Source organism: Aedes albopictus, chromosome 3 (genome assembly GCF_035046485.1).
Source record: "Aedes albopictus strain Foshan chromosome 3, AalbF5, whole genome shotgun sequence".
In the NCBI taxonomy this organism is placed as follows: Eukaryota; Metazoa; Arthropoda; class Insecta; order Diptera; family Culicidae; genus Aedes; species Aedes albopictus.
In genome coordinates, this window is record NC_085138.1 from 181564724 (window position 1) to 181586835 (window position 22112).

General features: G+C 37.8%; 1 protein-coding gene across 9 annotated transcripts in view; it reads right to left on the reverse strand.

The window, feature by feature from the left end:
• Nucleotides 1-231: 231 nt before the first annotated feature.
• Nucleotides 232-22112, reverse strand: part of LOC109415069 (extended synaptotagmin-2) — an 82927-nt gene continuing 61046 nt past the window's right edge. For 7 of the 9 annotated variants that reach the window (XM_062855984.1, XM_062855979.1, XM_062855977.1 and 4 more), the window contains 5 exons: nt 20309-20406; nt 12617-12665; nt 12378-12554; nt 1245-2228; nt 232-1181 (listed from right to left, as the gene is read on the reverse strand). In XM_062855984.1, coding sequence (XP_062711968.1) covers nt 1092-1181; nt 1245-2228; nt 12378-12554; nt 12617-12665; nt 20309-20406 — 1398 coding nt within the window. In that variant the 3' untranslated portion in view covers nt 232-1091. Of the gene's footprint in view, nt 1182-1244; nt 2229-12377; nt 12555-12616; nt 12666-13182; nt 13269-20308; nt 20407-20891; nt 20978-22112 lie in introns of all 9 variants that reach the window. The other 2 variants (XM_062855983.1, XM_062855982.1) reach the window with 2 other exon arrangements.

Here is a 22112-nt window from a genome sequence, read left to right on the forward strand (position 1 = left end):
CGCAAGACATCGCAGGGGAGGTAGGGCCAGAGGCTCACGATAGCGCAGTTTTAGTAGAGAATTAAAAAAAAGTGGATGAAGAATAAATCGATAGCTGATCATCAGTGCGGACCACGGCATAAATGTTGTACACCGTGGTGAGGACGAAGATGTCGGCCTCCTAGATCAGACCACCATATGAACAAGACTTAAATGAAATAGTAATAAACAAACAATAAAACCATCTTTCAGTTAATTTGATGAAACACAAATTTTGAAGTACGCTTTATTTCTATCATGTGTTGATTTCAATACAAATACAATATTGGTTTCAGAGCAAATTCAAAGATTAAAGCACATTTCATACAGTGTTCATAACAAGACTTACATATCTATGCGCTGCTGAACTAGAACTACGACTTTTAAGCAACAAAAATATATTATCATGAGCATAAAGCTAACTGTTTCACTACTTCCGTGCATTGTATCATTATTTCCATAAGCTCCGTGTGTACTAGAATCAAATTTACGGATTAAAATGTTTTGTCACAACTTGTTCATTGCCTCCCGCACTACACACTAAAGGCCGCAGGCAGCACAACTATTCTGTAGGGTATCGATCGAGAGCGGTAGCTTGCCAGGCATCTATTGATTGTTTTATGGTACAGTTTTTTTTTTACTCTGTGTTTGTTCTTGGGTTGGTTTTTTTCCTACTAATTGACACGATTTGGAGACAATTTGAAATTTTCTGTTCATAATCTCTGCTGTATAGAACTTGAAGTTATCGTTTACAATCTACAAATTACTTAAGAGATGCTTTGCACCATTGTTCATTTTCAGTGGGGTTTAATCGTAATGCCGTACGAAAATCTTGGCTTGTGCTCTTTTTTTATATAAAATCTTTAGAACATGCGATCGAATGTAAGAGATAAAAAATCGTGGACGAATTTGTTTGCAAAAAGTGCATTTTTTTGTATAAAAGGAATAAATATGAATTAAAATTCGCTTAAGTTTGATTTTCATGTAGTTTGCTGGATTATTTGTAGTGTGTTGTGAGAAAATTGGTAAATGTAATCGTGAAGCTATGCCAACACTTTTTCTCGCTTAAAATCTTATTCAAACTTCGATTCTGGTAGTAAATCGTACCATGCTTTTACGCCTTGCGCCGTTGCAATATCAGGATCGCTTAAAGTTAGTTTTTGCTGCAAATAAAAACAGAAAAATGAGTATTCTGAATAAAGTATCTGAAATAAGCAATATTTTACCATTCCGATGACAGGGCTTCCGAAGAATCCTTTCTGTGTGCAAACAGTGACTTCCAATTCTGAGTTGACCAGCTCAGCATTCGAAATTATGTACTCAAACGTAGCGTCGAACACCGGATCGCAGTTGTCTTTAACGACATTGGTTTTCCGCTTGGAATCTTTCGATCGACCGGGCAGTAAATACAGTTTAACATATGGATCCGGAATATTGGATGGATCTTTTTGCGGGATGTTGCTGATTTTGTGAACAATCACGAGCAACCGCTGTCGTTGCACGCTAAACGCAATAGTTAGTTGAATGCGTCCAAGGCCAGCCGATCCTGCAGAAGAAGTGGTACTTGGGCTGCGCCGCAAAAGTTCCGATCCGTTTTCGCTTAGATTAGGGCTTCTGGGTGGAGTAGCCATCATGACCGTATTGAGTGTGGACACAACGAACGGTTCTTCATGAATGGTCATTTGGTCGGTGATGCCAGAGGCCGTTGATTTGCGAGATTCTTGTCTCTTGATGGAAGTAGCTACTGCTTGCTCCGAAGTGGCCGAATCTGCTACTGGCGTAGGAGCAGATCTGATGGAACTTGATCTCGACAAGGTACTATCGCCACCGTATCCCTCGGACGTGGAGGTCTTATCGGAAGTAGCATCATCGACCGTGTCTCGACTACGCTTCAATACTCGGAGTGACAAAGACATGACGATCTTAGTTTCAGGGCCTGACTTCTGCAACTGGAACGGCTGGGACATCAGTTCTAGATTTTTCTTCTCCATAAGCCCACTCAGAATGTAGATCAGTGTACCCAATGTATTGCCAGTCTTTTGGTCGATCACCTTCAACTGCAAGGTGTCATTATCCGGGTTGCCAACCAAGAATGTGAAGCCTTGTTCCCATACTGGGGCGTCGGTTCTCATTTGGACGCTAGTTTGTTCAGTTTTCTTTCCAACGCTCAATACCAGATATGGATCTGGTTGGCTTTGCTGACGCGCTTGCTGTTGGGAGATGAAAATTAAGTATTACTGTTGGTTACTATATAAAACACACACATTAGAAAAATGAACAAAACATTATTCAACGCATATATAAACACTAAACATATCCTAATTTGATTTAACCATCTTGGAATTCATTCAACTTAATTAACCCTTAAAGTCGCCTTTCTCCAACTGTAAGTCCCAACCTACCAGCCCCATAAGCAATACACCAGTCAGTAAAAAAGTGTGAAAAAAGCTGCTTTAAAAGATATGGGCAACCTTTTTGCACTTTTATACTCGTACATTTTGACAATGGATCCAGATCCGTATTTACGAAGATAAAAATGTTTGTGCCTAAACCTTTAGTTTTAGATACATATTATCTTTGGGAAAATTTCTTCTTATTTTTGAACTTTTCCTCATCATTGTGAAATTAGGGTGGTCCCTCAAGCTGATACACAATCTGCTTTTACTTATACTGCGGGCGTGTCAGTATATGGAGCGCTGAAATTTGTAAACCTTGAGTAACCAGCTCTAATTTAACGCTCGAGTGATCTCGCTGTTGTATTGAAATAATTTATTGATTTACAATTATTGATCTTGCTTGTTGTACTTGAAAAAATCTTGCTTTTTGTACTCAGAATAAGCGTGGTGCTGGCGGCGGTGGCTAACCGCGCGATATATGGGAGGTTAACCATAACAGTACTGTATACAACTTGTTGATCATATGCGCATTACTCCCTGGTTGCTCATGAATGAATATAACATGTCCAAGGGCGTAGCCAGCTTTCCGGTCAAGGGGGGGGGCAAGCACCATTAGCAAATTTGTGCCTACTAGCCTTTATAACTAAACGCGGCACGATGAAATTGAGTATATTAACATTATACTCTTAAAGTAGGGTATGTGTACCATTCCTTGGCCTAATTTGCAAGCCGCCTTGACAATCTTGACCATAACTCATGAATTAATAGCACTAGAAATAATATGTTGACCCTATTACACACTCTAGGCAATGCATGTTTTTGCAATTGGCAGTAAACTTACGTAAATATTCAAGAATTTACTTAATTAAGCTGAAAAAATTCGATGCGATGGTATGCAACGTTGGTCTATGGTACAAACATTGGCCTATCAGTGGATCCAACGTTGGCCTATTGCTTTCCATGCACTAGAACCACTTATTATCTTATTTTTTCAATATTTCTGCTGAAGTATTATCTCTGTTTGTTCACCAATCTTACTTTTAAATTACATTTTCGGAGCCAAATTTTCAAAAAACTATAAATAAATCACTTTATCTTAAGTTCTTTCGAAAACAACGCAACCCTATTATTGTGTTATATTTTTACAGTCACCGTACACAAAATCTTTCTTCCTGTTCGTTCTTTCTGGTTCTTACGCAAGAAATGTTGTTGACGCCTTTTTATCGTTGTTTTTGACGTCACTTCACTGATGGGCCAAGATTTGGGTACATAGTGAAAAAAATGTCCTCAATATTCGGCCCACATTCAATTTGCAAAATAGTTATTATTCGTTGAAAACAAATACACAAGTTCAAAATAGCGTCTTTAACCGTCGCATCAAATGTTCAGTTATTGAAAAGTCAATTCGAAATGTTCCAGAATCATGCCATTTATGATCATGTGTATAGACTACCCACTAAGCCGAAGAATCATGGCGTCTGCAAAAGTTAAACAAAGTTACATTTTCATTTAATTTTAATGCTCCAAAGTGCTAAAATTGAAACGAAATGTTACAGTTGTTTGGCGCATAGCTTTTCCGATATCCAGTTATGCGTGTTTGTTTGAGTTTTTGGTTTACATTGAGATAGGCCGAACGAGGGGGCTATGCCAACGAAGCATCCCGATACCCTAGTTATACTTTGTTCAATACATACGTTAAAAAAGCTCACCTGATCTACACAAACCAACGTGATGCTGGTAGCAGTGACCAATTTCTGGAAGATTAAGAATTTTTGCAGTGCATTATTTTGCACTGATTTTGAAATTATTAAAGTCCACAAAATATTCAAAAGAAATTATTGCTGAAATCTTTTAAAAATAACAAACTTTTCTGAAGACTAACCTATTTAGAACTTCCTGGTTCCTGTATGCATCCCTTTTGAATTATCTTCCAATATCATTCACTGGAGGAATTCCTCCACAAATTCTTGAAATAATTTAAAAAAAATCGTCACGAAATCCTGAAAAAGTTCCTGGGCACATCCCTGAAAAGATGCTTGAAGGATTTCTGACATTTCCGAAAGAACTCCTGAATGACTTTTTGAAGAGAACCTGAGAAAAAATTCTGAAGAAATCACATGAGGAATTCCCGGAGAAATCCCTGGAAGACTTTCTGGATAAATCCCCGAATAAAAACCTGGATGAATTCCTGTTGCAATTCCTACAGAAATGCCTGGAGGAAGCTCTGTAGAATCCCCGGAGGAATTCCCGTCCAAATTAACAAAGAAATCTCTGAAACAATTTTTGAAAGTATACCTGGGTCGGACATTGTCCTGTTGATGGGCGACATCGCGCCCGAAACCGGTCGACGAAAGGTAAATTTTAATATCTTGACGATTGTAAGAACTATAAGTGTTATGTTTCGTCTCACGTCGCGCGTATTGTGAATATACCTGGAGGAATTCCTGTATAAATTATGGGAGGAATACCTACTTAGAGAAATTTCTGAAGAGATCTCATGAGGAAATCCTAGAAGAAGTCCTACATAAATTTCTGGAGGTTTCCTTGGGGAATTCTTGAAGAAATCCCAGAAGGGATTCCTGGAGGAATCCTTGAAGCAATTACTACTTCTGAACAAATTCCTGGAAAAATTTCTTGGGTGAATGCTGGAGAAATTTCTGAAAAAAATCCCAGAGGATTTCCTGGAAGAACCCTTGGAAGAATTTCTTGAGGAATCCCTGGAGTAATCCTTGATGGAAATCCTGGAGGAATCCCTGAAAAATTCCTAAAAGTATTCCTGAAGAATTTCCTGGAAGTATCTCTGAAAAAAATCCGTAGAGAATTTCCTGGAGAAATTCCAGAAGGAATTGCTGATATAATTTCTGAAGGATGTCCAGAAGCAATTCCTGGAGGAAATCCTGTAGAAATTCCTAGGGTATTACCTGGAGGAATTCCTGGAGAAGTTCATGGAGAAATTCCTGGATAAAATCCTGAAGGAATTTCTAGAGGTATTCCTGTGGGAATTGCTTGAGGAATCTCTAGAGGAAATCTGGATGAATTTTTAGAAAAATCTCCAGGGGAGTTCTGGAAGACTGCTATGTCTATTATTTTTCTATTTCCAGAAAAAAAACCCTTGAGAAATCCTCGAAGGAATTCCTGAAAGAATCCATGGGGGAATCTTTGAAGAAATTAATGGAGAAATCCCTGGAGGAATCTCTGGGGAAATTCCTGGATGAATACCTGGAGAAATCCCTGAAAAATTCCTGGAGAATTTCCTGGAATAATTTCTGAAGGTATTCCTGGAAGAATCCTTGGAAGAACTTCTGGAGGATTTCCTGGAGGAATCTTTGAAGGATTTCCTGGTGGAATCCTTGGGAAAATCTCTGGAAAAATTCTCTGAAGCTATTCCTGGTGAGATCTCAGGAGAAATTCCTGAAGAAATTCCTGAAGGAATCCCTAGAGGAATTGCTGACACAATTTCTGAAGAATGTCCAGGAGCAATTCATGGAGAAATATTTAAAGGAATACCTGAAAAAAAATCCTGGGGTAATTACTGGAGGAGTTTCTGAAGAAATTCCTTGATAAAATCCTGGAGGAATTCCTAGAGGTATTCTTGAGGAAATTGCTGAAGGAATCCATGAGGTAATTCCTGGTATAATCTCTAGAGGAATTTTTGAAATAATTACCGGATGAATTTCTAGGGGAATTTCCTAAAAAAAATCCTGAACGTATTCCTGGAGAATTTCCTGAAATATTTTCTGAAGAAATCGCTAGAAGATTTCCTGGAGGAATCCCTGAGAAAATCCCTAAAAAAAATCGTGAAGAAATCTCTGGAGGAATACCTGAAGCAGTTAATGAGGGAATCTCAGGAGAAATTCTTGGAGAAATGCCAGGAGGAATCCCTGAAAAATTCCTGAGGATATTCTTGGAGAATTTCCTGGAATAATTTCTGCAAAAAATCCCCAGAAAATTTTTTGAAGAAAACCCTAGAGAAAATGCTGACATAAATTTTGAAGGATGCCCAGGAGCAATTCCTGGATAAATTCCTAGAGAAATTCCTGGAGCAATTCCTGAAGAAATTCTTGGGCTAATTCCTCGAGAATTTCCCGGAGGAGTTTCTGGAGAAACACCTGAATGAAATCTTAGAGGAATGCCTTGGGAATTGCAGGAGGAATCCTTGAAGGAATTCCTGGAGGAATTCTTATAACAATTAATGAATAAATTTCTGGTGGAATCTCTAGAGGAACCCTGGGAAAAATTTCAAAAAAAAATCCCCAGAGAAATTCCTGGAAGAAATTTCTGGAGGAATTCCTGAAGAAATCCTCAAAGAAATTTCTGAAGGAATCCCTAGGGAATCATTGTAGAAATTCGTGGAGAAATCCCTAGAAAAATCCCTAAAGAAGTTCCTGGAAGCATTTTTAGCGGAATTCCTGGAGGAATCCTTGCAGCAATTCTTTGAGGAAGATCTAAAAAAGTTCTTGGTGGAATTCCTGGAAAAATTCCAAAAGGTATTTCTAGAGAAAATCCTGGAAGATGTTCTGAAGAAATCCCTGAAGGTTTTTCTGGAGAAATTCCTGGATGAACTGGTGACATAATTTATTAGGGAATTCCTTGATTAATTCCTGGAGGAATGCCTGCATGAATTTCTGGAGGAATCCCAAAAAGAAATCCTGAAGCAATTCCAGGAGTCCCTGAAGAAATTCTTGGAGGAAAATCTGGTGTAATTCCTGGAGGAATCGCTGAAAAAATCTTAGAGAAATTTCTGCAAGAATCGAATGAGGAATCTCTGAAAGAATGCCTAAAAAATTCCTCGGAAGAAAGCCTAGGAGAATTCCTGATGGAATTCTTGGATGATTCTCTGAAGTAATTCCTGGAGAAATCTTTAGAGGAGTTCTTGCACCAGTCTCTGGAAAAAGTCCTTGAAGAAATCCGTTAAAAAATTCATGGATAAATTTCTGTAGGAATTCCAGGTGGAATTCTAGGAATAATGGAGGATTTCATGAAGGAATTCATCGAGGAAACCTTGTAGGATTTCTTGGAAGAATCTCTAAAAAATGTAGGAATTCCTAGAAGAATGCCTGTAGGAATTCCTGAAGGAATCTCCAAAGGAGCTCCTAGAGAAACCTCTAGAGGAATTCCTGGTGGAATTTCTGGAGGAATTTTTAGAGAACTCCCTGCAGGAATTCCCAGAGGAAGCCCTGGAAAAATTCCCAGAGGAATTCCTGAAAAAAACATCGTGGATAGTTTCTAAGGAATTCGTAGAAGAATACCAGGAATAATTCCTGATGAAATCGCAGATGGAATTTTTGGATGAATCCTTGGAATTTTTGGATGAATCCTTAGAAGAGTTTCTGGAGAAACACGAAAAGGAATCCCGGAAGCAATTTCAAGAGGAATTTGTAAGGAATCCCTAAACAGTAACAGTACCTAATAATTCCTGGAGGAAATCCTTAAAGAATACAAGGAGGAATAACTGAAGAAATCTTAAGAAGAGTTCCTGGGAGATTTCAGTAATTCAGTAATTCACGAGTTAAGCCCTGCAGAAATTCTTGGAGGGATCCCTGTAGGATATCCTAGAGGAATGCCTGTAGGGAATAACGGAGGAATCTCTAGAAATACTCCTGAAGAAATATCTGGAAGAATTCCTGGAGGAATCTCTCGAAGCATTTCTGAAAAAAATCCTGGGTGAAATTTTAGGGGTATCCCTGCAGCAATTCCCAGAGGAATAATTCCTGGAGGAATCTCTGAAGAAAATCGTGGAAGAATCCCTTGGGAAATTCCTTGAGGAATCCCACAAAGAATTCCTGAAGAAATTGCAGATGGAATCCTTAGAGAAATCCTGGCGGAATTCTAAGAAGAGTTCGCGGAGGAACTCCTTGAGAACTCCCTGTAACAGTTCCTGAAGGAATCCCTGCAGGAGTTCCTGAATACCGGAAGTAGTCCCATTAGGAATTCCTTAGAAAATCCCAGAAAGCTTTTTTAACAAATTCCTGGAAGAATTTCTGTAGAAAATAAAAATATGAAGATATTCAGGTCTGCAATAATTTTTGGTCGAATTATTGTTGGAATATTTAGATGGACTCCCAAAACAATGTTTTGTACAATGTTTCAAGGAACTCTTGGATAAATTTTTAGCTAATCTCTGGTAAAATTTTCTGTAAGGGTTTCTGGAAAATATTGCTGCTGAAATAAGCCGAAATTCCAGATTGAATTATTAGAGCAATCTGTAGTGGAAGGAATATATGGAGAAATCCCTGCAGAAATCTCTGAAAGAATACTTGCAGAAATAACTGAAAGAATTTCTGTTGGCATTCCTTTGGGAATCCGGGAAGAAATTTCTGGAGGAATCCTCGAAAAAAGCACTGGAACAATCACTGGAGGAACCTCTAAAGATATCCCAGGAGAAATTCCCAGAGGAATGTCTGTTGAACCCATAGAGAAATTCTCGAAAAAATCTCTGGAGCAATCCATGATGGAATCACTCAAGGAAGCTATGAAAAAAAATCCTGGAGGAATTAGTCGATACATTCTTGCAGAAGTATCTGTAAAAATGTCTGAAGGAATCGTGGGAGGAATTCTTGAATCATTTCTTGGCACAAACCCTAAAACAATCACTATCGGAACCCTGCATATTGCTCATGGAATTCACGGAAAAGAAACTTCTGGAGAAGTCCCTTGAGGAATTTCTAAAACAATCCCTGGAGAAGTTCTTGATTAAATGCCTAAAGGAATTTCTGAAGGTGCCCGTGAAAGAATTCGTAAAGAAATCTCAGGTACTTTGCTCTTAGCATGATGTTTGTTTGAATTGAATACTAGTGAAATTCGTGTAGCAGTAGCACATAACTGCACTATGCAGCATATGGTTCCGCTTTTTCCTACCGGAACTGGTTGCGGCATATCTGGAAAATTTGGCATGCTTTTTTGTATAAGATGAATTAACATCACACAATTTAGCCATTCAACCAAGGTAGATATTTGTTAAAACTCTATGATAAGATTGAAGTGGTTCTCTTGGAGAAATATTTGGCGAAATTTCCTATCGTTCTTGAGTAAAAAAGGTTTGATAAGTGTGGATAAAAACCTTAATTATTAGAATAGTTTATTTTTTAAGATATTTTTTTTCTGAAACTCTTAATTATTGATAATATTTGAGTTAGCTCGAATAAAAAAAACTAGCGGCCCCCCTCTGGCTACGCCCATGTGTAGATCGGCTTTGTCTGCTCGATGAGTTTATTGGATTTTACGTTGCCTTGCAACAGGTTCACCACTTCATCGAGGAGCGTTCCGCTTTTTTTCAACTCGATGACGACGATAACAATTTGATAGCGTCAAAAGACGTTCACACTCACACGCAGCTTCCCCAACAGAATACTTCCTCTGTGGAGCCACCAACTCCTTCTTGAAAGATCAAATATTGTGGAAGCTCTTTGTCAGTATCGATTGGTGCCAATGATGAATTCTTCAGCTATTTCACTTCCAACAGATATAGGAAAGGCCATCGCAGCCATTCAGCTACGAAAAGGACCGACAGGAACATAGGTTGCCTTTTTTCAGTCCTGTGGCGGACGCCAGGTCCAGCCAGATGTACAGACCATACTGTTATCAGTGCGGAAGACTTCCTAGTATGTGATTGCCGTGGCGGAAGCCGACTATATTGGATCCGAGCCTGTGGCATGCGAAAAGGTCCTTGGAATGGTTTGGAAGGCACTCGGAAATCCCATGTTCTTCTGCGGTGTAAGCTGATAAGGCCTTGCTCGGGCAGGTCAAATTGCGATGCATGCAGGCAGTATCAGTTCTTATCAATGCTTTTGATCAGATACACCCCCCCTCCTCACTTTTCCTCTTTTCTCCGAAATCATAGCTTTGGTCGACATCTATCTGTGTTCCAGCAACACAAGGCATTTTTCTTTCCCAGCAATTTGAAAGGAAACCTTAATTATACCCTATGGAGTTCAAGATCTCCAGCCTAAAACCAGCAAACTCAGAGATGCTTACCACGATTGGCGGCACCCGTGTTTTTTTCAGAAGGAATCGAAGTGCCTGGGCTAGAGGAATTCTCAATTTGCTGTGCCATTTGGGCAGGTGTACCTATTTTGGGCCCATATAGCCGAGGCGGTAAACGCACGGGTATTCAGCATGACCATGCTGAGGGTGACGGGTTCGATTCCCGGTCGGTCCAGGATCTTTTCGTAAAGGAAATTTCCTTGACTTCCTTGGGCATAGAGTATCTTCGTACCTGCCACACGATATACACATGCAAAATGGTCATTGGCAGAGGAAGCTCTCAGTTAATAACTGTGAAAGTGCTCATAGAACACTAAGCTGAGAAGCAGGCTTTGTCCCAGTGAGGACGTTACGCCAAGAAGAGGAGAAGACCTAATTTGGGCACTTGTCACTTCAACTCAATTTCATATCAATTGATATGAATTTTTGTATAGGGTTAGATGCTTTGCGTATCTCATTGTCACAGCAAAAAAAATCTGAATATTAATCGTAACGTAAATAAAAATACAATGTAGACTCCAATCATGTAAACGGTATGTTAACTTAAATTTACACCGTCTGTCATTGACATGATCATGTTTTGACATCACCCTAAACATTCAACGTTTGTTCAGTCAATCCGACAGCTTAAAACTAAAATTGCAGCGGATGCTTTTTATGTTTACATTTTCGGACCGACAACTTTACATGAGATACGTGTAAAGCTGATTGCTTGTCAGTTCAACATGGCGTCAACGTAAACAAACCGTTCGTCGTCGGTCGAGCTTGAACAGTTTTGGATCAATTTTTTTGAACTAAACTAGATTTCTTGGTAAGTTTTTGCTTCATAATTGATAAAATGATAATTACCACATTGCATTAATTCTATTTCAGCCAAAATCGGAGGTGTATGCAAGAAATTGTATTATGCCTCTCAAGAAAAATCAGAATATGGCGATTATCTGCCTCTGGCTTCTGATATTAGCGCTACAGTCACTAATCATAACAGCGTCACCAGATTTAAAAGTATATAATTCCACTATATGGGGTTTGACAGCAAGAACACTCATTCCACTGAGCTACTCTTGTCGTTCGTCACAAATACATTCAAAAACATCTGTCACGTCGCGAAACCCACGTGCTTTTGTTTTTGGCGGGAACACTTTTTCTTTTGTTTTGCCTTGCGACTGTCATGCGGCGGTATGCCTTGCGAGCGTACGACCGCCGCAAGACTCTAATAAAAGATAAGCGCGACAATAACTTGGGCAACGGCGGGAGCAGCAAATAGGAGGCTTTTCAATTTTATCAAGAAAATGTTCCGTGTCTATATGATTTCCTCTGAGGATTTCTACGATTGCAATGTGGATTTATTGCAATTCGACGACTAAATGTGGCAGGCCTTTGGTGCCATTTGTTGCAAAATAAGTGTTTAAAATACAAAACCAACATATCCTTTCAAATAAACTGTACTTATAATCAGTGTTCTATGAATATTCTATACAATAATCATATATTTCTGAATAAATATGGTTTTCCAATGCGAATTTTAGTTGTTTTGTTTTGGAAGAATGATGAAACCGAAGTCACTTAGTTACCACTACATGTAGGTTGTAAAATTTATCGAGGAAAATGAAATTTACATGACGCCTGTACGAAAGGGAAGTTAATATTCATATGTCATGTAAAAATACAGCAAATACCACGCTCCAATTATGTGCATGATATCTCATGTAAATGTACATGAATTTTTCGAACTGTGTGTGCCAAAAATTAGGTTACTAGGTATAAAATTGACTTGGTTATAGCGGCACATAGGTACACCTGTTCAAATGTATTTTGAAATTGCTCACATATTTCAGAAACAAATCTTGAATATTATTCTAGGACATTTCATTTCTTATATCAATCAAGCTAAAATCATATGTTGAAATGATATTCTTCACTACCCGGGTAGATCTACAGAAATGTATAGATGTTCTCTTACGTTACAAACTAACTTACCGGCAGATTCTTAGCTGAATCTATAAACACAGTCAATAGGGCAGTGCTCATCGAAGTAACACGCAGCAGTTGAGTTTCTTCCAAGGCCGCCTTAAGATCGTTTTTGTCAGCGCTTAGCCTGAACCAGGTCAATCTCAGATGCACCAAACCATGCTTGGCTTGCTCAAGGGTCAGCCACTGAAAAATGTAAGATTGATCACTTTCATACCTCACCTTTTTCAAGAGAAAACGCTGCTCACGGTGTCAATTTCTCCATTTTTGGTAACACTGCTGATTTCGACTGTGGCTCTGTGTGATATTGTAATGAAGACAAAGAAAAAAAAAAGGTTAAATTTGGAAGTTTGACCATATAAATACACATAAACCGCATGCCTGTTTTGACTACACTGGAAGCATAGAACAAACAATGTACAACAGTGAAGGGAAACAGAATCGAACATAATCCGAAAGCGTCAAGCACTCCAAGCAGTTGCATCAAGTGGTATAGTTATCAAAGTGGGATTCAACTTTGTTCCAGGTGAAAGATTTTTTCCAAAACAAATCTACACGACCAGTCCTAATGGGGGCCTTCAAACTATAACAGTTGGAATATGCAAAAGGGGGTGAGCTAAATCCAATCAAGTTGTGATGATAAAAACTTATTTAGAACAAACCGAAACAATTATCTTTAAAAACAGCGTGAAGGAAAAAAGAATCAATCAATAAAGAGAGATAGAGCAGTTCCTTTAGCAAAAGTACGATCCTCCGAAGAAGTAGTCTCATATAAAAGCAGATATAGAGATGGACTTAGCAATTGTCTTCGAACCTGCCTAGGGGGTCGTGGTCGCCGGTTCGGTCCCAGTCGAATAACTTTAAGCCAATCAAAGTTTGATGAGACACGTCAACACAAGCCTGCACCGAATTTCAGGGATCGCAAGCAACGTCGTTCAGGGTAATGGTTCAAGGTCAATTTTGGTTTGCGATCATCGTCCAGATTCAGGTCAGGATGTATTTGCAATGATTGGATGTTAGAATTTGAAAATGTCGGTGGTTTCGGTTAGTGGACACACGGACGCGGTTGTAGAAAAAAGACAAGAAACGAGAAATAGATTTTCATTAGGAGAGTTATTGATTGCTATGTGAATGCCAGAGATGTCCTGTTGTAGGTTTCGCATTATTTGTTGTTGTGCTATGAGAGTTGTGTTTCAGAAATATTGCGTTGTGTTATTTACAGCTGTTGTGTTGTTTGTGAACATCAAACGACGACTCAAAGTAAGGGAATAGAAATACACTGCAATAGTACATTGTTTATGGATAATACCTGAACCTGACCAGAATTCCTAAATCAAAACAAATATGTTCCTAAACCTACTAATTACCGACGTAAAAAGACAAGCACCCTGTTAAAAGTTACGGAATATTTGAAAATTAAACTAAAAAATAATTGGACTTGGATTTGATTTGGATTTGGAATGGATTTGGATTAGATTTGGATTGGATTTGGATTGGATTTGGATTGGATTTGGATTGGATTTGGATTGGATTTGGATTGGATTTGGATTGGATTTGGATTGGATTTGGATTGGATTTGGATTGGATTTGGATTGGATTTGGATTGGATTTGGATTGGATTTGGATTGGATTTGGATTGGATTTGGATTGGATTTGGATTGGATTTGGATTGGATTTGGATTGGATTTGGATTGGATTTGGATTGGATTTGGATTGGATTTGGATTGGATTTGGATTGGATTTGGATTGGATTTGGATTGGATTTGGATTGGATTTGGATTGGATTTGGATTGGATTTGGATTGGATTTGGATTGGATTTGGATTGGATTTGGATTGGATTTGGATTGGATTTGGATTGGATTTGGATTGGATTTGGATTGGATTTGGATTGGATTTGGATTGGATTTGGATTGGATTTGGATTGGATTTGGATTGGATTTGGATTGGATTTGGATTGGATTTGGATTGGATTTGGATTGGATTTGGATTGGATTTGGATTGGATTTGGATTGGATTTGGATTGGATTTGGATTGGATTTGGATTGGATTTGGATTGGATTTGGATTGGATTTGGATTGGATTTGGATTGGATTTGGATTGGATTTGGATTGGATTTGGATTGGATTTGGATTGGATTTGGATTGGATTTGGATTGGATTTGGATTGGATTTGGATTGGATTTGGATTGGATTTGGATTGGATTTGGATTGGATTTGGATTGGATTTGGATTGGATTTGGATTGGATTTGGATTGGATTTGGATTGGATTTGGATTGGATTTGGATTGGATTTGGATTGGATTTGGATTGGATTTGGATTGGATTTGGATTGGATTTGGATTGGATTTGGATTGGATTTGGATTGGATTTGGATTGGATTTGGATTGGATTTGGATTGGATTTGGATTGGATTTGGATTGGATTTGGATTGGATTTGGATTGGATTTGGATTGGATTTGGATTGGATTTGGATTGGATTTGGATTGGATTTGGATTGGATTTGGATTGGATTTGGATTGGATTTGGATTGGATTTGGATTGGATTTGGATTGGATTTGGATTGGATTTGGATTGGATTTGGATTGGATTTGGATTGGATTTGGATTGGATTTGGATTGGATTTGGATTGGATTTGGATTGGATTTGGATTGGATTTGGATTGGATTTGGATTGGATTTGGATTGGATTTGGATTGGATTTGGATTGGATTTGGATTGGATTTGGATTGGATTTGGATTGGATTTGGATTGGATTTGGATTGGATTTGGATTGGATTTGGATTGGATTTGGATTGGATTTGGATTGGATTTGGATTGGATTTGGATTGGATTTGGATTGGATTTGGATTGGATTTGGATTGGATTTGGATTGGATTTGGATTGGATTTGGATTGGAATTGGATTTGGATTGGATTTGGATTGGATTTGGATTGGATTTGGATTTGGATTGGATTTGGATTTGGATTGGATTTGGATTGGATTTGGATTGGATTTGGATTGGATTTGGATTGGATTTGGATTGGATTTGGATTGGATTTGGATTGGATTTGGATTGGATTTGGATTGGATTTGGATTGGATTTGGATTGGATTTGGATTGGATTTGGATTGGATTTGGATTGGATTTGGATTGGATTTGGATTGGATTTGGATTGGATTTGGATTGGATTTGGATTGGATTTGGATTGGATTTGGATTTGAATTTGGATTTGGATTTGGATTGGATTGGATTTGGATTGGATTTGGATTGGATTTGGATTTGGATTTGGATTTGGAATGGATTTGGATTGGATTTGGATTGGATTTGGATTGGGTTTGGATTGGATTTGGATTGGATTTGGATTGGATTTGGATTGGATTTGGATTGGATTTGGATTGGATTTGGATTGGATTTGGATTGGATTTGGATTGGATTTGGATTGGATTTGGATTGGATTTGGATTGGATTTGGATTGGATTTGGATTGGATTTGGATTGGATTTGGATTGGATTTGGATTGGATTTGGATTGGATTTGGATTGGATTTGGATTGGATTTGGATTGGATTTGGATTGGATTTGGATTGGATTTGGATTGGATTTGGATTGGATTTGGATTGGATTTGGATTGGATTTGGATTGGATTTGGATTGGATTTGGATTGGATTTGGATTGGATTTGGATTGGATTTGGATTGGATTTGGATTGGATTTGGATTGGATTTGGATTGGATTTGGATTGGATTTGGATTGGATTTGGATTGGATTTGGATTGGATTTGGATTGGATTTGGATTGGATTTGGATTGGATTTGGATTGGATTTGGATTGGGTTTGGATTGGATTTGGATTGGATTTGGATTGGATTTGGATTGGATTTGGATTGGATTTGGATTGGATTTGGATTGGATTTGGATTGGATTTGGATTGGATTTGGATTGGATTTGCATTGGATTTGGATTGGATTTGGATTGGATTTGGATTGGATTTGGATTGGATTTGGATTTGGAGGATTGGGTTTGGATTGGATTGGTAAATTGAATCAAAATTTACTTATGGAAAAGTGTCCAAAAGTCTCCCTATTCTTTGGTAAACACACCGTGAATAGGTTGTCCCAAAATTGCACATGGTCAAAAAACTTGGGGGCTCACCCTGCAAATGATAGCTAAGGGTGTTAGAAACAAACTTTTGTATGACGGCAACTTTCAGAAATGACGTTTAGAGGTCGCCCCGGCGAGATTTTTGAAAAATGGCCATTTTTCATAATAAATTTCATACAAGTATTTTTTAACGTACAAAAATTGGCAATACCCACTTTTTTATATTTTTTACAGCTTGATATGGATCCAAACTTCTTGGGAAAAATAATTACTGACATGTTTTGCAGGTAACTTTTTGATACTGAATTTTTGTATTTACTAAAATTTGTCATTTTTTGATATACTGTGCATTTTACCTATCATTAAAAGTATCTGAACTTAATGCTAATTTAAAACAATTTCCATAAAAAGATCGGAAATTTTATGAGGAAAAACTTTGCCGAAGACAGCATTGCGTTTTTTTTATCCGTTTTAGAGTTATTCACAATTTGCTATTTAATGAAATTTGAATTTTTAGGTATTTTTCTAAAAATATCACATAAGAACTTCCCAAAAACACATACAAAGTAAAAAATCACGTATGCTCAACAAGTTTTTGTCCTGATCGTGTTATGGAATTATGGTGACATCATTGATTGATTTTGATTTTTTGTTATTCAATCCCTCCATATAGAAATTAACTAGCAAAGATTAAAAAAAAAACTAGCTCTATTGACAAGCTTTGTACTGCCTATTGATTTTTTAAAGATATTCTCCACAAAATGTTAAATATATTTTTGCGTTTATCTTACTTTCCTGTCGATATTCTCAATTATTATTCCACACGAAGACGTATGAGTCCTGGACCAGTGAAACAGCCCAGGAAACAGTGGCAAAGTGAATAAAGTCGAACACGTTGCTCCATATCAAATTCAAAACGCGATTACGAACATCTTACGTAAGAATACCGATATGTATACCAATTCAAGACATTCTAAAAAACAGAGCATGTCTTTTTTGATATTTACTAATTTAAACTATCTTATCAACACCTAAAATAAGATACACTAAGGCAAATTGAAACGAGTGGGATGAGATGAACCAATGAGTTAACGTAATGTTATCCAAGGTTAGAACAATTTGATTACCATAACACATACAAGGCAAACAATAAGACAAGGTAGGCTATTATTGGTAAACATCAGTTTTGGACCTAAACAAGTGACGTCATTTTTATCGTCCTATATGTTGATCAAAATGATAGGGACTACTAGAACGTTTTATTCATGTCTTTGAACGATTAGAACAACATCATTGAACAATAAAATCAGCATGTTTTGCGGAATGTATCACCTTTCTAAATGGTATATAAAATGTGCCGTACGTTTGATTGTGTATTATGCTCGTATAAACCATTGTCAGTACAGAACCGTTAAAAATACCATGGCCTACTGAGGCATCTCAAAATGGTACCTAATGATAAAGTTTCTCGCTAGTAGGTCCCTTTCTGTATCAAAGAAAATGGATTTGTCAACGGAAACGAAAATTCAATAAATGATGCCACCATAATTCCTAAACACAATCAAAACAAAAACTTGTTGAGCATACGTGGTTTTTTACTTTGTATGTGTTTTTGGGCAATTCTTTTCTGATTTTTTTTAGAAAAATACCTCAAAATCCCAATTTCACTAAATAGTAAATCGTGAATAACTCTGAAACGGATAGAAAAAACGCAATGCTGTCTTCGACAAAGTTTTTCCTCATGAAATTTCCGATCTTTTTATGGAAATTGTTTAAAATTAGCATTAAGTTCAAATACGTTTTATGATGGGTAAAAGGCACAGTATATCAAAAATTGACAAATTTTAGTAAATTCAAAAATTCAGTATCAAAAAGTTACCTGCAAAACATGTCAGTAATTATTTTTCCTAAGTAGTTTGGATCCATATCAAGCTGTAAAAAATATAAAAATAGTGGGTATTGCCAATTTTTGTACGGTAAAAAATATTTGTATGAAATTTATTATGAAAAATGGCCATTTTTCAAAAATCTCACCGGGGCGACCTCTAAACGTCATTTCTGAAAGTTGCCGTCATACAAAAGTTTGTTTCTAACACCCTTAGCTATCATTTGCAGGGTGAGCCCCCAAGTTTTTTGACCATGTGCAATTTTGGGACAACCTAACCGTGAAGCTATACGATCGTGAGCCGCGTTAATGTTAATAGGGATGCTTAGTTGGTACATTTTTTTCAAGTTTATACTTAGGTTTTGATATGTCATGTCATGGAAGTACAGTAGATGTTCGCTCGGTGCAAACACTTTATCTGCAATGCTTTTTAACTGCACGTCCGCTAAGTGCAACACTTCTGCAGTTATCGAACAGCTATAGGGCACTGCACTGTTTTGATTTTGTATGGGATTTTGACGTTTCTTGGCCTTGTTGTTTACCAAATTTCTGTAAGAGTGAAAGAGAACACATGTCGATGTTGCCCTTTAGAGGCTTGTATCAATTTTCTGGTACGTCGAAACGTACTGGGAAAAACTTGAAAATTAGAAGACACAGAACTTTGATTAATTGGTGAATTGAGAGATGAAATTGTGAAAAAAATTGCGTTTTGGTGGGACTCGAACCCACGACTCCGTATTCGCTAGGCCGGCTCATTAACCAATAGGGCCACAGAATAGGTAACAATTCTGCGAAATAGAAAGCCAAACCGACTCCAAGCCCACACCATGAACATTCCTATCTTCACAATTTCATCTCTCTTTTGGTTTAGATGCCAACCTCTCAAAACGCTCGCGGTTTGGGCCTTCTAATTATACAAGCGAGAGCGAATTGTTTTTATAGTACCGAGACTAAGTCTCGCACTGCACATACCAAGGCACCGAACCGTATGTGCTGCCGGTGTCTATTTAGTATGCGTCGAGAACTCGGTTCGGTCGCACGCTTAAGCGAGCAACTGCGCCGAAGAGACGGAGTGCAAGAGTAAGTCTCGGTACTATAGAAACGAATCGCCGGTCTAGCGAATACGGAGTCGCGGGTTCGAATCCCACCAGAACGCGATTTTTTTTCCCCCCAATTTCATCTCTCAATTTACCAATTAATCGACATTCTGTGTCTTCGAATTTTCAAATTCTTCCCCGTGAAAGAGAAGGAGAGAGTATCATGCAGTGCCCTATTCGTCAAAATGAAATGTTAGCAGTGATGCAATGTTTTACGCAAGCACTTTTCAGGCAGTGGGTCGTGGGATTACCAAATTCACATTAGCTGCACTCTGCAGCAAATAACAGTTTTTGACGTCTGTTAGTTGTTTCAGCTATTGCATTTGATTCATTAAATGAAACGTAAACATGTTGCAGTTATCAAACCTCTACTGTACTAAGAGAGGTTATGGATTTGTGTGGGCGTCTATATGTATATAAGCAGAAACGCCATTTAATCAATATGTAATTGCTGTTTATATTAATTTTCTCTTTCTTAATGGGATATGTCTGTTTAAATAAATGATCTCACATTTTTGCTTCCAAGGGACCATACATGAATTAATAGTCTAGCAATTTAGAGAAACACACGTATTATTAAATTAAAAAGGATTTAAAAGTTGATTCGGATATACTATGTCATTTATGGATGATCCCTGAAGGATAATTATTAATATTTGAATGGATGATTATTACAGAGCTTCAATTCAACAATGATGAATCAAAAACGTTCCACAAACACAGTCACCTATTCTAAAACTTCAAACACATTCATCACGAATTTCATAAAGGTTTCGATTGTTTCAAAAAAACGCATCCGCCTGGATATCGTAATATGGGCTCTGATAGCGGATAAATAAAGCGGAAATGTCAAGTAAGAATGAAAAAGCAAAACCCATCACCACCTGCCAAGATAGTCGTCATTCTGGACCCCTGGGAAGCCAGGATCCCAATCCCAAAGGTTGAGTTCGATTTCCTGTCCTAAAGTTGCGTTTACCTCAGCCTACAAAACCAAAAGAGTAGCCAAATCAATAGTGATAAAGTGATGACTCGTTTCGAAATCGTTAGTATTCAATTGATGATGGGATCAACTACCTGATGAGCAACTGTTAAATACGATCAGCGTTTTTTTTAGCTAAAATGTACAATCGGAACGCAACATCTGCACATGCACGCTTGTTTGTAGACAAAGAGTATTTACATGGGATAAATATTTTTCCTCTTCAAATACCCAACATTATCGTTTACAAGCACCCTACCTGGACATTAACGATACAGCATATTACAGGTTATCTACATAATAAAAATGCTTTAGTTAACCTGCCTATAAAGTTATATAACATCACACAAACAAAGCCAAAAAGCGCACCGGCCACTTCCCGCAAATATCAGAATCAAGACCAAAAACATAGCTGAACACCAGCTCCTGACAAAACTTAAGCATACAACTTAACCCTACATAATTTACAAAACTAAAAGCAATCTCACCTTCCCAGCAGCTCATCATCACCGCCGGCGTCTTTGTCGTTGAGAACAATCTGCAATTGTTGGCCGCTTTCCGCGTGGATAAACGCCTATTGTTTTTTTGTGAGCGAGCAAGCATATATGCATCATCGATGGTCGTGTTGTGTGTTGTCAAATCGAGAGAAGAAATGGTGTTGGACAGTTTGATGATCGAGCGATACGCAGTGTATCAGTGGAAGGAAAAGGGCAACAGCATGGCAAATAAGACGAGAAAAAAAAACAAAAAGAATAATGGCTGTCGTATTCTTTGGCGAGCATCAGGGAATTACCTTAAAACTTAAACTGAAAGAAAATGGGCGTTGAAATGAATTGCTTTCAAACGCATCAGTCTTGGAAGTGGCTTGGCACAAACTTGAATAATATACATTCCATTGGGCGATCTTAATTCTCTGTACATGATTTTGCGTATTTCAGCAATCTCGTTGTCAAACGAAGGAGCAAAGCCGAGAAACAATAAAAGCCAAACAACCAAAACTTACGCGTTTTCTATTTCCAGTGCCACTACTATAGGTAATGAATGGTTCATAAAACTAAAATTGGAACAGAAATTAAAAAAAAAATACTTGAGAAACTACTGTTTGAAAAAATATTGGTGGAAAATGCTGAATACTGTGTGGATAGCTCTGTACAGGTTGTGTCATGTTGAATTTTCAGAAGTTGTTTTTTATTCGATTTGAAAGTAGTTTCAGTCGTAATACAGGTCAGATTTTTTCTGGAGTATCTCGATTCTCGAAACCACGAGAAAAGTAATTGCAGCCATTTAGGGTAGAAAATGCATTTTGGACAGGCTGAACACAATGTTGGAAAAATGGTCGTCTAACTTCCTTAGAAAGCAATTGATTATTTTGCGAAGTTACTAATACGCTTATAACGTGGCTGTACTTTGCGTTTCTGGTAACAAAACCCCCAACAAACGGCGATTTTAAATCGCCTGTAAGAAATGCATTTTCCTAAGTAACATGTTGATGATCAATTAGTCTTGAAGAGGTTTTGAGAACCTTTTCTAGTATATTTTACTAAAAAAAGTTACGTAGATGCTATCGACTGTTTCGAAATTCACAGGGGTTTTTAGACTGAAAATTAAGCAATTGAAACGAAAATGTCTTTCCTACGCCAGATGTTGTGAGGCCACCAGGCCTGAATTATAAACCGCAGGCATTTGTTGATGGGAACCTGTAGCTTCTG